This window comes from Polypterus senegalus, chromosome 10 (genome assembly GCF_016835505.1).
Source record: "Polypterus senegalus isolate Bchr_013 chromosome 10, ASM1683550v1, whole genome shotgun sequence".
NCBI classification, from domain to species: domain Eukaryota; kingdom Metazoa; phylum Chordata; class Cladistia; order Polypteriformes; family Polypteridae; genus Polypterus; species Polypterus senegalus.
The window spans coordinates 16,068,467-16,083,886 of NC_053163.1; the positions used below are offsets into that span (position 1 = coordinate 16,068,467).

Genomic DNA, 15,420 nt, shown 5'->3' on the forward strand with positions numbered 1-15,420 from the left:
GAAGGCAAAAGCCACAGGCTTCTCCACTCCACCTTGTATCTGCGAAAGAACTGCACCTACTGCTGAAGCAGATCCATCACAAGTTACAATAGTTGGACTGTCCACATTAAAATGTGCCAAGACTGGTGAAGTAGGAAGCAACTCTTTAATTTTGTAAAAAGCTTCCGCACAGTTCACAGACCAACTCCAAGCTGCTCCTTTTTTAAGAGGCGTAGTGAGTGCAGAGCATTGTGGCATGAATGTCATGTAATGCCCCATCATCCCCAGAAATTAGGCCAACTGTGAAGCTGAAAGTAGGTGGTGGAACACGCTGAATGGCCTCCACATTTGACTGAAGGGGTGATAAACCCTGAGTCGACAAGCGGAACCCAATAAAGTCCGCTTCATGTGAAGCAAACAGGCACTTATCTGAATTTAAGGTAAGGTTGTGGTGACTAAGAGCAGAAAAGGTGGTCATGGACAGCATAATCTGAGCCATGGACTACAATGTCATCCAAGTAAACAACCACACCTGGAACTCCTGCCAGGATAGTGGACATTATTTATTGGAAACAACAGGGAGCAGAGCCCAAACCAAATGGCATCCTGGTCTAACGAAAAATTAAAGTGTGGGTGGTGAATGCAGTCAAATCACTGCTGTTCCCGTGCAGAGGAACTTGAAGATAACCTTGACGAAGGTTGAGCTTTGAGAAAAACTTTGAGCCATGGAAGTGAGTGGTGAGGTCTTTGATGGTTGGCAAGGGGTAATGATAAGGGATGATAGCCTGATTTACTGGCCTTAGATCCACACACAACCGCAGCCTTCCTGACTTTTCTTCTGCTATAACCAAATTCGATATCCATGGGAAGGTGTGGATTGGCTCTATGATGCCATCTGTCAAGAGGTGGTGTATTTCTGGTGTGACAGCATCCAGCAGGGCTGGGGCACATGCTGCAGAGGTTAAATAACAGGGGTGATATTTGTATTAAGCAGGGGCATGTGCGTAAATGTGCTTAGATGTCATAAGCCAGTGAACAGAGTGGGCAATTTCTGATGCCACACTGATGTCACATTCAGACTAGTTAATACTTCACTGTCCAGTAGTGTGAACCCTAGACTGGTGAACAAGTCCAAGCCCAAAATATTGCCACCTTCTCTTGTGATATGGAAAGGAAAATCAGACACAGTGTTTTTGCGATACGTTACAGTGCAGAGCACAAAACCCATGACATCAATTCTGGAACTGCCATATCTGTAGAGGGAAATATTAGGAGGCCGAAGTGGTAAGTGCGATAAGAATGTTGTATAGGTGACCATGTTTAGAAGGGACACTTTAACTCCTGTGTCTAGCAGAAAAGGAATGCAAACATCATCATCATCATCATCGTCAACACAGGAGCGAAACCTGGGTTGAGAGGAACAGACTGTTTAGATAACTGTAGGGACGGACTCAGCAGAACATTGTTTTTGCTGTGTACAGTTACCATTTCCAGGGTCTGGTGCTTACCTGCACTATTCTGCAAAATGGTTGGGTTGTCGACACAGCCTACATATTTGTACTTGTGCAGGGTAGTCTGTGGCACAAGACACATGTCTAGTAGGCCTGCAGTTGCCACAGCTCTGGCGAGACTGAGCTATATGAGGCCTCATCTGCTGATCTGATGCTTGAGACTGACAGTGAGATCCACAGTTACACTCTGCGCCCTGTGGCTCATTCACTGTCTGAACAGCAGTTAAGGGATTCGCAGGAGGCATCTGTGTTTCAGCTTTTGTATGTGCACACTCAGAAGCAGATTCTACTTGGCAAGCAATAGTCAAAGCTTTAGAGAGTGTCAAGTCATCATCTTCCAAAAGAAGCCTCTCACACACCAGTGGAAGACTAGCTTTATCAATCAGTTGGTCTGTAAGGAGGCCAAATTTACAAGACTTGGCTTAACTCTTTAAATCCGCCACATACTGCGAAATACACCCACCAACACGTTGTGTCCGCTGACAGGACTGTAGCCGTTTCAAAGGATGCTCTGCTTTTTTGTAAAGTGCTCATCTAGCAGCCCAGTAGCGACTTCATATGTGTCAGCATCGCCGAGAGTCTGAAGATGTGTAGTCCGTCTGGGCCGAGGCAATGCAGGAGAATAGCTCTCTTTCTGACACTGGCAACTGCGTTCAAACCCAAGGCAAGCAGGTACATTTGAAATGAAGACTTCCATCTGTGCCACGGGACGGACAGTTCTCCTGGCTGAGGCAAGAAAGGCTCGGGAGGTGGCAGCGAAACAAACAGAACACTTTCAGCCATCCTCATTCACCAATTGTAGTGTTCTTTAGGCTGAAGTAGAGACACCCTCAGAGTAACGTTTCAAAAGCTGTTTGTTTTCTAACCCTGTTGAACCAACTCTAAAAATAGCAATTTAGAAAATCACACCCTTCCCTCAAGATGACATACGTCCTAAAAGACGCAGACCATAGTAATCAATACCTGAACATAAAGTAATCGACTAAAGCATTATTGAACAGTTATGGATTGCAGTTTGTATTGTGGTAGAAATCAAACATATTAATCAAAAGATTTTTGAGTCAGAATTGAGACTGGAGAAAGTTTGTCCACTGCATCTTTTATGTCTAAGAGAGAGACGCTGACAGCTGGTAAGTGCAACACCCAAAAACTCCTTTTTATTTTCTTTTGTTTTCTTTTTGTACACTTCTCAAAACAAAATAATCAAGTTCATCTCACAAAAAGCAGACCTACAGCACGCGGCTGTATAATCAAACCCTGTGGTACAAATTATAACACAGTGCACATATATATAACATTTCTCCCCCCTCCCACCAACAGCAAAGAAATCTAAGTATATGACCAATCCAGGGACGCCAGCAAGCACTGAGGACATGACATACTGAAAGCTGTTTGGTGCTGAACATAACCCAAATGGTACTCTTGTATAACGAAACATGTCATCAAGTGTCACAAAAGCTGTGAGGTCTCTATTGCTGGGGTGGTAGCGCACTTGCAAATAGCCTTACCTAAGATCCAATTTAGAAAACAAGACAGAATACTGAAAAGTATAACTTTGCAAATCAAATGAAAAGAGTATGCTTCTTAAATTTGATATCTCTTTATTATTTTTGGAATCAAATTAAGGTTCTCTATTTGTAATTGACACTGCAGATACAAATTCAGAAATAAAAGCATATCACGCTCACTGAACTTCTCCATGCAAATCAATTAAGAAAGGCCCTAAATTACAGGCAGTTGATGTATCACATTGTTAAAGGTCTGTTTCATGTACAGAATTAAAGCTTTCAGCTCATGATGTGAACTTGGAATTAGTTCTCTGTGGCCTTTATAATCACCCTCACTGCTGACTTTCCAAATTCATCAAGTGAATTTCTCAGGATGGTGTAGATAGTTAGAAAAGACAAAGGCGCCCCAACAAGTGATCCAACAATTGGGATAAAGTAAACTGCGTCTTCAGCAATCATAACAGCACCAGCACCTGAAGTGGCGATCAGTCTCATAACTGATGCTGCGCTAATATCAGAGATAAAAGGATTCTTGATTTCTGCTTTGAGGACTTCCACGGGTTTCCCAACTTTCAATGCAAGTCTCACAAGTGATTCATCATCCAGGCCAAATCTGTGTTGTATATACAGAAATGTTTTTACTAAAATGGCAATATCACAAGCTAAGGACGTTCCAGGAATAGGAGATGCACCTGCTGCACCTGATAGTGCAGCAGCTGCCAGAATCTTTCCATGTAGACTGGCCTTTTTCATTTCAATGACTTCAGTGCAGAAATTGGGAAGGGAGAGGTTAAATACATGCCTCGTGTTCTCACTCAGATCAGATACTACCACGTTACAAAATCTGGAAAAATCAAAATCATTCATACGGTAACTGGACACCAGGAAGACCTCTTGTGAAGGAAACTTGATCTCCTCCAGCTTTTTGACGCAGTACTGTCTGATTTTGTTGAGTTCTCTCTCCCTGTCTTGTTGTCGGTTCTGTCTTTCTAGATTATCCACTTCAATGTCTATTTTGCTGCGTAAGAAGTAAATCTTCTTTCCCATTTCATGTATTTTTCCAGCAAGAAAAACATCATTTTCCATGACCCTCACTCCAAAAACAATAATGAAAACATCGTATTTCCCAAGTTCAAGTTTTTCGACATATGTAGCACTTGGAAATTCTGTAGTGCCAACACCTGGGAGGTCATAAAAACAGAGAGTTGGGAGTTGTGGGTGTTGATAAGCTGTGACCTTCATAGTTTGCGCTGTAGAGCCCTCTTCAGCTGCACCAGGGTCACCATCACTCAGATCCATCATGGCATTGATTAAGGCAGATTTGCCCACGCCAGATGCTCCAGTAACTGCAATTTTCAGTGTTTCATTTTCTAGAGCTTCATTATTTTCAGTAATTCTGGAAACAACTGCTTCATAGCCCCTTCTATTGTAAAGTGAAGAAAGTTCTTGTACCTCATCCTCTTTAATAAAGCCGTAGTTATTAGATCTTGTATTGCCCATTATGTTTCTGCAATTATAAAAATAAGTTTGAGTAAATATTTTAAGATTTCATTGATGCCACAAATATTTTATCTTTAACAAAGCTGCAATATTATTGTTAGAAACGTTTGTAGGCCACTGACTGGCAGGTTCAGATGGACATATGGGCTGTAGAGGTCAGTATATGTTACTGCTATGTAAAACCTGATGCCTTAACACTCACTTCTACTTCTTACCAGCACATTTCTGATATTTTTAAATAATTAAACTTCAAAATGGACTTTTCTTAGGAATAACAATGCCCTACGATTAATGATAAGCACGAAACCAGGAAAAACTGAGGAAAACCACAAAAACCAAACATAAAAAAACAAAGCAGGAAACGATTCTTGCCTTTCTTACCACTAATACTAAAGGATAGATGAGCTGCTACTCCACACCTACACCTCCCTTACTCACACAGCCATTTTATCACTTTTTGTTATGCCTGGAGCACCCAGATAGACATCTTGATCTTTTACCTGAGCCTTACACTTCATGAAGATCAGATGTAATACTCACTGGGAGTTCTACATTTCTGAGAAGCTTAGCTATCAATTAACACCTTCACTTAAATAGTCACATATAGTCAATAGACAAGATCTTTTCTGATCATTTTTGATTATAAAATTGCGACAATTCTGATAAAAATACTGTACATATTTAAAAAAAACAAGACATTCAGTCCCCAAAAGACCATCAATTCCTGTTTTCTGTACAGCTCTAGTAGCTTGGCTTCATGTATTTACAGAATCCTGCGCTCTGTGAAAGAATATACAAGTATAGAGCCCATGTTCTGTTTCTCCATTATATAAGTCACAAGAGTCTGAAAGTTAAACTGATCGAAAATAAAATTACACTCTACTGAGTGAGCACGATGAAAACAAAAAACAGAGTCGTATGAGTGTGGCTGAGTTAGTTTGTTTTATTGTGAACATTCTCAAAACTTTTTTTTTTATATATACTGAACTTCTTTTGTTTTATATATATTGTAAATTTTATTTATTTTTGAATGTAATCATTGTATCTGTTGTATATAGTTCCTATTTGTCTGTTGTAGCGGGGGGGTCACTTTAATTGATGCAACACCCACGGGACGCGCATGTAGCGTACAGCAGACTCCTGGCAAAAGCTGGATGACGCTTTTGCAGGTAAGGCGCTTCTCAACGCTCTCCGTCTCTTGTATAAGTTGACAAGTTTTAAATAAGTGTTTTCTGTATGAAACTGAATGGAACCATCACGCCATGTGGTTGTCGATGTGCTTTAAGGTTCTGTTGTACCTTTTGGTCGGCAGAAATGGGTTTTAAAAGTGTTTGGTTTGGCGGAGATTCAACCTCAATGGTATATTGTTTGGCTTGCTACAGGAGACCGAGAGCGCCTGACGTTGCATGTGCTGACTGTGCCCTTTACTGCTTGTCTTGTAGGTATGTTGCAACGTTAATTATTGTTCTTCATTATTGTTGTTTATATTCAATTGTTAAATTTTGTATTTATTGTATTTGTGTATACATGTTTAATTAAAAGAAAAAAAAGCTGGATGACGCTTTTGCAGGAGACCGAGAGCGCCTGACGTTGCATGTGCTGACTGTGCCCTTTACTGCTTGTCTTGTAGAAAAAAGCTGGATGACGCTTTTGTAGAATAAACGGCAGAATTCGGGTATTGCTGTGTCTGTCTTCTTCCAAATCACCAGCAGCCATTCTAAAGCCGCTACATAAAACTGGTGCCGTGACCCGGATCCACTGATCAGCTACTGCCGATCGCCGAGGTCAAGCTGTGTGCTCGTGACATCGTGGGATATCAAGTTGGTGGAAGTGTGGATCTTTTGTAGCTGCTGAGATGGTTTTTGGTGTTTTGCATAAGCGCAACTGTGGTTAATATAAGTTCATGTTAAGAGTTAGTGACATAAGTTGAAATATTTAATGTAAACTGCTTTATAGTTCTTGCTCACTGTTATTGTAACTGTTTTGTTCCTGTGTGAGATATGGCAGGCAGAGGTCAACATACCTTTAATATTTCTACACAACTTCTAGGCAGGGGGAGGGGTTTGTTTAATATAGATGGAGCAGCTGGTAGGACCTCAGTGCTAACCTATGATTTAAATGAACCATTTGAATCAGAAAGTGTAAATGACATACCTGCCCCTGAACCTCAATTCTCGACTCCCGTTACAAATGACAACACTGTACAACAATTACGTGTGTTAATTGGTGAGTTGGGGAGCCAGATAGGTGAATCCATAGCCAGCTGTTTGCTGGCTAGTCAGCACCCATTCACTCCAAGTCAGCCTCCACCAGCTGAGTCAGCTAGGGTTGAACCACCTGACACAACCCTAAACTTGTCCAAAGTGAGCTTAGTAGTGAGGCCAGATATTAAAGAGCCCCCGATGTATCGTGGCGATGGTGCAGACAGATACTCCATTCAGGAGTGGATTGAGCTGATGGAGGTGTACCTGCATAAAAAAGTCCTTCCAAGTCATGAACAGGGAGATGAGGTCCTGAACCACCTCCTTGGTAAGGCAAAAAGTATAGTCAAAGTGGGACTGAAAAGCAACCCCTCACCTGGTGTTACTGTTAACCCTGAGACAATCTATTCTATATTGAGACGTTATTTTAGTGAGAGCCCTGCTTCATGTCTACCACTGGCCGATTTCTATGCCACCCAACCAATAGCAACAGAAACGCCAATAGATTACTGGGTCAGGTTGAACACAGCTGCTGAAGTGGCTAATAGGCACTTGGGACGTCAGGGTAGTAAATTAGAGAATATGGATGCAGAAATAGCCATGATGTTTATCCGAAACTGTCCTGACCGTAGTCTCGCATGTGTTTTCAAGTGTAAGCCTACAAGCAAGTGGTCAATTACAGAGGTACAAGAGGCTATAGATGAGCATCAGCGAGAATGCCGAGCTAAAAGATCAGGTGCAGACATGATCAAGTCACATGCTATACAAGTGGCCACTACCGTAACAAGTAGCAGTGTGCCAGAACCCGAAGTTGCATGTGCTCATGTGAACACAGCCAGGTGCAGCCCGCCTAATCCAACCAAGTCAAGTGAGGCAGTCATTTCAGAGCCAAATGCTCTGGAGCGTGTGTTAAGTATGCTGGAGAGAGTGTTGGAGCGCACCAGTCAGCCTGTTCATGCTACAGCTAGACCACAGGCTTCAACCCCAGCACGTTTCCCTCCATGCCAAGTCTGCGGGACGCCTCTCACTCAACACGAACACATTGTATGCGGGAGAGGAGATGTCTAACCTGTCTAGAAATAGGGCATCAGCGGAGAGACTGCCCCAAAGCCATTATTGCACAAAACGTTAGCTCATCTGATCAGGGAAACTAAGTTGCTCACACTCAGGAGGGGACAGTGTGAGTAAAAATGTTGAAGCCCTCAACCTTGATGAAGATGTGCAGTTTGTGTATACAAAGTGCCTGAAATCTGCCCCACCTGGGAGTACTGTACTGTTTCAGAACATGATTAGACTTGATAAAGCTGACAGTCTGTTTTATACCAGTGCACAGGTGGGTGATAAAGTCTCATTACAAGCGTTGCTCGACACCGGCTCTATGGCTTGCACCATTAATGAGGAAGCTGAGCAGGTGCTAAAGAATGCTGGATTGGCACTGGAGATTGACAATATCCAGACTGATGTTGTGCTCATTGGCTGTGGTGGAGTTGAGGTTAGGCCCAAGTGCATTTACAACTTAATGATGGAGGTGTATGGATGTGCATTCAGTGTGCCTGCCCTGGTTGTCCCTGGGCAAAAGACCAGCTTATCCTGGGCACAAATGTTATAAAGCACCTTCTAAAGTGGTTCAAGCAGTCTCCTCAGTTCTGGCATGTTGTAAGCAAACCTGAGTCCGCTAAAGCACCTGAAATAGTGCAGTTTCTTAATATGCTGTCTGGCATTAGCAGGTGGAGAGGTGAGACAATCCCAGAGGCTATTGGAACCGCCAGGTTGGCGCAGGCAGTGACTCTTCTCCCTAAACAAGAACACCTGGTTTGGGCCAAATTACCTGCAGCCTCACCTCTTTCTGAGGGCAGTGCCATTTTGATTGAACCATCTAAGGCACAAACTCACAAGAAAAGCATCATTGTCTGCAGGTCGGTGTGCTCCATGAGTGGTGATAAGTGGGTCCCAATAAGAATTTTGAACACCTCTGACAAACCAATCATCTTAAAGCGCAACACCAAGGTTGCAAATGTGTCACCCTGCATTGCTGTTGAAGATTTGGATGTGACCACTGGACAGACACCAGCAGAGGAGCTTGAGCTGCAGAGTCAGACGCTGTGTGATGAAGTGGCCAACAAGCAAGGTGACCCTCCTTGTCCCAGTTTTCACGATAGCCTACATAAGTTGGGGTTGGAAGATCTGGATATTGACTCCTGTGAGGTGTCCCACCACTGGAAATCTCAGTTGCTGCAGCTAGTGCAAAAGTATGAGGATGTGTTCTCAAAGAGTAAGCTTGACTGTGGGATGGCTAAAGACTTTGTTCACCACATCCATCTGTCTGATGATCGACCCTTCAGACTTCCATATCGACGTGTCCCACCAGGGCAATATCATAAGCTCCGTCAAGTGCTCACAGAGATGGAAGAGCTTGAGATCATCCGCAAGTCTAACAGTGAGTGGGCCTCCCACTAGTGCTTGTTTGGAAGAAGAATGGTGATCTCAGGATATGTGTGGATTATCGCTGGCTGAACACGCGCACAATCAAGGACGCACATCCCTTGCCACACCAGTCTGACTGTCTTGCAGCTCTAGGAGGGAGCGCCATCTTTAGTGCCATGGACCTTACCTCTGGCTTTTATAACATCGCAATGGCAGAGGAACACAAAAAACTTACAGCTTTCACCACACCTATGGGGCTGTATGAATTTAACAGGCTCCCAGGGCCTCTGTAATAGCCCTGCAAGCTTCATGCGCCTCATGATGGGTATTTTGGTGACCAGAACTTCCTGACGATGCTCTGTTACTTGGATGATGTACTAGTGTATGCACCCAATGAAGCTGAAGCCCTCAAGAGGCTGGAGATGGTCTTCAGCAGGCTCCATGCTCATGGACTGAAACTGGCCCCAAAAAAATGCCAGCTACTCAGAAGAACTGTGAGGTTCTTGGGGCATATCGTGGATGAAAGTGGTGTCTCAACTGACCCTGACAAGGTCAAAGCTATCGCTGCTATGACAGAGGCTGACCTTATGATGGAGGATGGCTTAACGCCATCACAGAAGAAGATCAGGTCATTCTTGGGCATGGTCATGTACTATCAGCAGTTCATCCAAGATTGTTCCAGTATAGCCAAGCCCTTGTTCGCCCTGACTGCTGCACCTAAGGGGAGGAAAGGGAATGCACGAGGTGCTGCTTCGTTCAGGAAACTACACCCAAGTGACTGGAGGCAGGAGCAGCGTGACTCATTTGAACAGTTAAAATCTACTCTCTTGGACTCTGTTGTCCTCGCACACCCTGATTTTAGTCGACCATTCATCTTGTCCACTGATGCCTCGCAGGATGGATTAGGGGCTGTGCTATCTCAGGTCCAAGAGGGTGAAAGTAAAGCACGCCCCATTGCCTTTGCCAGTAAGGCTCTCACCCGTGCTCAGAGCAACTATCCAGCGCACGTCTAGAGTTTTTGGCACTGAAATGGTCTGTTTGTGATAAATTTAGCCATTGGCTAAAGGGACACAACTTCACCGTCTGGACAGACAACAATCCGCTAACCTACATCCTCACAAAGCCCAAACTCGATGCATGCGAGCAGCGATGGGTAGCAAAACTGTCCCCATACAACTTCGACATCAAGTACATCTCTGGTAGTAAGAACATTGTTGCAGACGCCCTAAGCAGGCAGCCCTTTGTCCAAAATCGTGTTTGCCAGAGGCTCATTAAAGAGCCGTACAAAGCACTGTTAGAGGAGTCGGAGCAGGTTAGAGAGGGCATGGTCCAGGAGGCATTTAGAGTCAGTGCTAACAACCAGAGTATCAAGTGCTCATTCCCACCTGAGAGCCTTAGACATTGCTCTATGACAAGCGGTGAAGTGTCTGCGGTCCTTTCAGGTCATATGGAATGGGACCAAGGAGCCAACCAAAGGGTGGTCACTTGGTTGGCTCAAGACCTGGAACAGCTAATCCCACCTGGCCAAGATGCTTTGCCCGTCTTCTCACTCCAAGAGCTCCAGGATGAGCAAAGGAGAGATGCTATATTGTCCCAGGTCATCCCATTTGTCACCCGAGGGGCGGCGTCAAGGAGAGAAAGGGCTGTACTATCGCTGAAGGTTCTTAAGACTCTGAAACAATGGGAGAAACTGAAAATGCTTGATGGTATCCTGTACAGAGTATGTAAAGACTCAGTGACTGGGAAGAAGCGCCACCAGTATATGACACCTTCCTCCTTAGTCACACATGTTCTTCGTGGTGTCCACAATGATGCCGGTCATCAGGGTCAGAGTAGGACACTGTTCCTGGCAAGGCAGAGATTTTTCTGGAGTACCATGGAGCACGATGTCCGAGACTATGTCAAATGCTGCAAACGCTGTGTAGTCAGCAAGACCCTGGAGCCAGAGGGAAGAGCCCCACTCGAAAGTATCAAGACCATGTACCCCCTTGAGCTGGTTTGTCTGGACATTTGGTCTGCCGAGGACTCCAGAGGAAGGAGTGTGAATGTATTGGTGGTGACAGACCACTTCACCAAGATGGCCCATGCTTTCTGCTGCTCAGACCAGTCAGCAAAACAAGTTGCGCCAGCTCTGGGATAGATATTTTTGTGTCTATGGATTCCCCAGAGGATCCATTCAGACCAAGGGCGAGTTTCGAGAGCCAACTGATCCAGGAGCTGTTACAAATTGCAGGTGTGAAAAGTCAAGAACAACACCTTATCACCCAATGGGGAATGGCCACACTGAGAGATTCAATAGAACCTTAGGGAACATGATCAGAGCCTTACCGCCCAGGGATAAGATTAAATGGCCGCAAATGCTGCAGACATTGACTTTCGCATATAACTGTACAGCTCATGAGTCAACTGGGTATGCTCCTTCTACCTCATGTATGGGCGGGTCCCTAGACTGCCGGTAGATGTTATGTTCCACAATGTGGAGAGGAACAGTGATATCATTGACTATGATAGCTATGTCAGGCGAATGAGGGATGACCTCAAGGAAGCTTCATCTTGGCCCAAGTCAACACTGAATCCAGCCAGCGCGCCAGGCAGACTTGTACAACATGAAGACAAAAGGTGCAGACATTGAGGAAGGAGATCGAGTTCTCTTGGCAAACAGAGGTGAACGTGGTCGCAGGAAGTTGGCTGACAGATGGGACTCTACACTGTACACTGTGGTCTCTAAAGATTCAAAGTGCCATACATACCACATCAAAAACACCATCAATGGACAGGAGAAGATTGTTCATAGGAATTTGATCCTGCAAGCTAGCTTCTTGCCAGTGGTATTCGAACAGGAAGTGGAGCCTTCCTTTGATAGTGGCTCTGAACCAAGTTGGGACCAGTGTGATGTGGATAGAACTGCCTCTGTGACTGGATCAGAGTTTGACCCAATAGAGCGTACTACCAGTTGGGTAGCAGAGACTTTAGTTCCTCCAGAAAGAGAATGTGCATCATCTGAATCTCCTGAAGTATCCACTGAGAATGCTGTGCCAGAGGCTGACAACACCCAAGCAGACAGTAGTGATAGTCATGCTGGACCATGTGTCGATAGTCATAGTGTTGGGGTTGAGACAAACAGGGCCAACAACAGTGAAACGGATAGTTTGCATGGTGCAGAAGTGCCAGAACCGAACCACAGTCATCCTGAGGACCAAGTAGCTAGAAGATCGATGTCAGAAACCACTTTGAGACACGATAGAGCACCAAGTAGCACAGTAGGGCACATCAGAACAAGAGTAGGAAGGATAGTAAAACCAGTTAACAGATTGATTCAGAACATGACGCAGAGAAACAAACAAGCTAGTGGTGGTGTTAGTGGGTTAGCCAAAACTTTATTTTTGTGAACAATCGTCAGTTATCCTATTGGAATAGTTCTAAGTTAATTAGCAATGTGTATAATATGTATACTTCTGTTAAGTAAGTTCAATGTTGGAGTAACAGTCATTTATTCATTAAGATGAGATTGTGTATAAGGCACTTTCTTATGCAAGTGAACATTGGAAGTCTGGCCAGCTTCCTTTTGACACTTTCCCTTTTGGTTGGGAGACGGGTTTTGTCGCACGTAAGAGTACTGTGATGTACTGTGAGAAAATAATGACATGTTATGTTACTGTTATTTAGAACTCTGCCATTGCCTGACCCTCAGTGTTTTGAGAAGTTCAGGGGGGAGTATGTGGCTGAGTTAGTTTGTTTTATTGTGAACATTCTCAAAACTTTTTTTTTATATATACTGAACTTCTTTTGTTTTATATATATTGTAAATTTTATTTATTTTTGAATGTAATCATTGTATCTGTTGTATATAGTTCCTATTTGTCTGTTGTAGCGGGGGGGTCACTTTAATTGATGCAACACCCACGGACGCGCATGTAGCGTACAGCAGACTCCTGGCAAAAGCTGGATGACGCTTTTGCAGGTAAGGCGCTTCTCAACGCTCTCCGTCTCTTGTATAAGTTGACAAGTTTTAAATAAGTGTTTTCTGTATGAAACTGAATGGAACCATCACGCCATGTGGTTGTCGATGTGCTTTAAGGTTCTGTTGTACCTTTTGGTCGGCAGAAATGGGTTTTAAAAGTGTTTGGTTTGGCGGAGATTCAACCTCAATGGTATATTGTTTGGCTTGCTACAGGAGACCGAGAGCCTGACGTTGCATGTGCTGACTGTGCCCTTTACTGCTTGTCTTGTAGGTATGTTGCAACGTTAATTATTGTTCTTCATTATTGTTGTTTATATTCAATTGTTAAATTTTGTATTTATTGTATTTGTGTATACATGTTTAATTAAAAGAAAAAAGCTGGATGACGCTTTTGCAGGAGACCGAGAGCGCCTGACGTTGCATGTGCTGACTGTGCCCTTTACTGCTTGTCTTGTAGAAAAAAGCTGGATGACGCTTTTGTAGAATAAACGGCAGAATTCGGGTATTGCTGTGTCTGTCTTCTTCCAAATCACCAGCAGCCATTCTAAAGCCGCTACATGAGCAACAAGGAAGAATTAGTTTGTGAACTAATAGCTAGAGAACGGTGAGAAATAAAGACTGTAAGAAAGAAACTAGCAGATCAGTTTTCACATCTTTATAATAAACTGGCTTTGTACCATTTCTGAAAAAGACGTCCATAAACATGGAAATAGTGGAATTATCACTCTGAACTTTGAAAGCTTACTAAGCTAATGTCAAAAAGTCATTTGCCCTCTTTCTTTCTTTCTTCAATAATTTTTATTGACTGAAACTTTAGTCTCCTTCGAAGTACTTTCTGTGTGAATGAATGCTCTTGGTCCAACGGTTTTTTGAAAACATTTTTTGAATGGCTGAAGAGGAATGTTGTCCATTGCTTACAGCAATTTTTCTTGGACTTCCTCCACGGTACAAAAACGCTTTCCGTTGAGTTCATTTGAGATTAACTGACATTTCCTCTTCTTTGAACAAACTCGAAAACCACTCATAGAAGTGTGTTTTACTTAAAGCTCCCGTTTTTAAAAGCAGTTTCAAGCATCACTACTGTTTCAGCAGCTGTTTTCACTAACAGGAAACAATTTTTTTTGCCGACTCGCAGTTCTTTAAGACTTCTCATCACAAAAACAGCGAGTCTGCGTTCAATTCCGGTTATTTTATTATTTTTCAATTTATTTATTTATTTTTCATCGCTGATGTGACAAAGATTAAAGCATTCCTGCTGCTGGAATTAAGTAAACTCGTGTCGTTGTGCCATATAACTAATAACTGGAAGTCAGGGGGCTGCGTCGCGGCGATGGTGGTATTTAGCAGCCCGATCATGAATTTGGCACACGTTCCCCTGAAGGAATTATTTACGAACCAAAGGCGTGTCTCTAAAACTGTAACAACTTTTCACTTTAAATGATTATTTCCAAATCTATTAGATAATAATAACAGCCAGCTGAGAAGAATGTGGAAGGATGTGATTAATTTACGGATTTTCAAAAATGAAGCTTTCGGCTCAAAATATGAAAGGATGTACAAAGAATGAAAAACGGGTTCGTCTCTCTTATCCTTTCCTGAGCACAGAATCATTCACCATGTTGCAGAACAAGTCCGATAAAGTTCTTAGTCAAAAACAAAAGGGATTTAATCAAAAATCAGCATCAGAGCTGATGACAGTAAATGGATGTGCTTGTCTCCTTCAGATGCTAAGATAGTAATAAAAGTTGTGTGGACAATAATGTGTATTTTCATCCTGAATTCCATCCCAAATATTGTGAAGACCAGATGATCTCCACGAAATGGCGTCTGCAGACGAGATCAAAAAATAAATAACTGCAATTTCTGCGGGTACAATGATACAGTACAAGAGCCTAAAGATTAAACAAGCGCTAAAACAGTTTACAATGTTAAGAACTGAATCCTTCTAGCATTTACCTGATTGACTGATGAACTGATGTTCGTCTGATAAAGGATTATTGCTTCTGTTTGTCTTTTAGAAGCGGTGGCATTTGACCATCTTCTCTTCTTTTGACTTACAGAAGTTTGGAAAGTTCATTTTATACTCGGGACCTCCGCCCGTTAAAATCCGGTCTGCTTCCTGTTTATTACATGTAGATACAACTGTTTCTTAGAAACTGGTACATTTCGGTTTCGATTCCTCTAGCATTGTCTCCAACCACCTACTGTATCAGGGCAAACTAGATTATAATACAAAATGAAGAGGAGGAGAGGCGATATTTAAAACTTTAATTCTTGTGTTCTAATTCTAATTAATTAATTAATTAACTAATTAATTAATTCTAGTTCGACTTCTA

General features: G+C 43.0%; 1 protein-coding gene across 1 annotated transcript; it reads right to left on the reverse strand.

The window, feature by feature from the left end:
* Positions 1-2,632: 2,632 nt before the first annotated feature.
* LOC120536805 (interferon-inducible GTPase 5-like) lies at positions 2,633-15,160 on the reverse strand. The gene is made up of 2 exons (XM_039765301.1): positions 15,041-15,160; positions 2,633-4,505 (listed from the first exon to the last, which is right to left on the reverse strand). Exon 2 carries the CDS (start codon positions 4,496-4,498, stop codon positions 3,302-3,304), a length of 1,197 nt encoding a protein of 398 aa, XP_039621235.1. The 5' UTR covers positions 4,499-4,505; positions 15,041-15,160; the 3' UTR covers positions 2,633-3,301.
* Between the last annotated feature and the right edge of the window lie 260 nt (positions 15,161-15,420).

Excerpts from the sequence above, each read along its gene's own strand:
- LOC120536805 (XM_039765301.1), bottom strand. The coding sequence starts at position 4,498 with ATGGGCAATACAAGATCTAATAACTACGGCTTTATTAAAGAGGATGAG.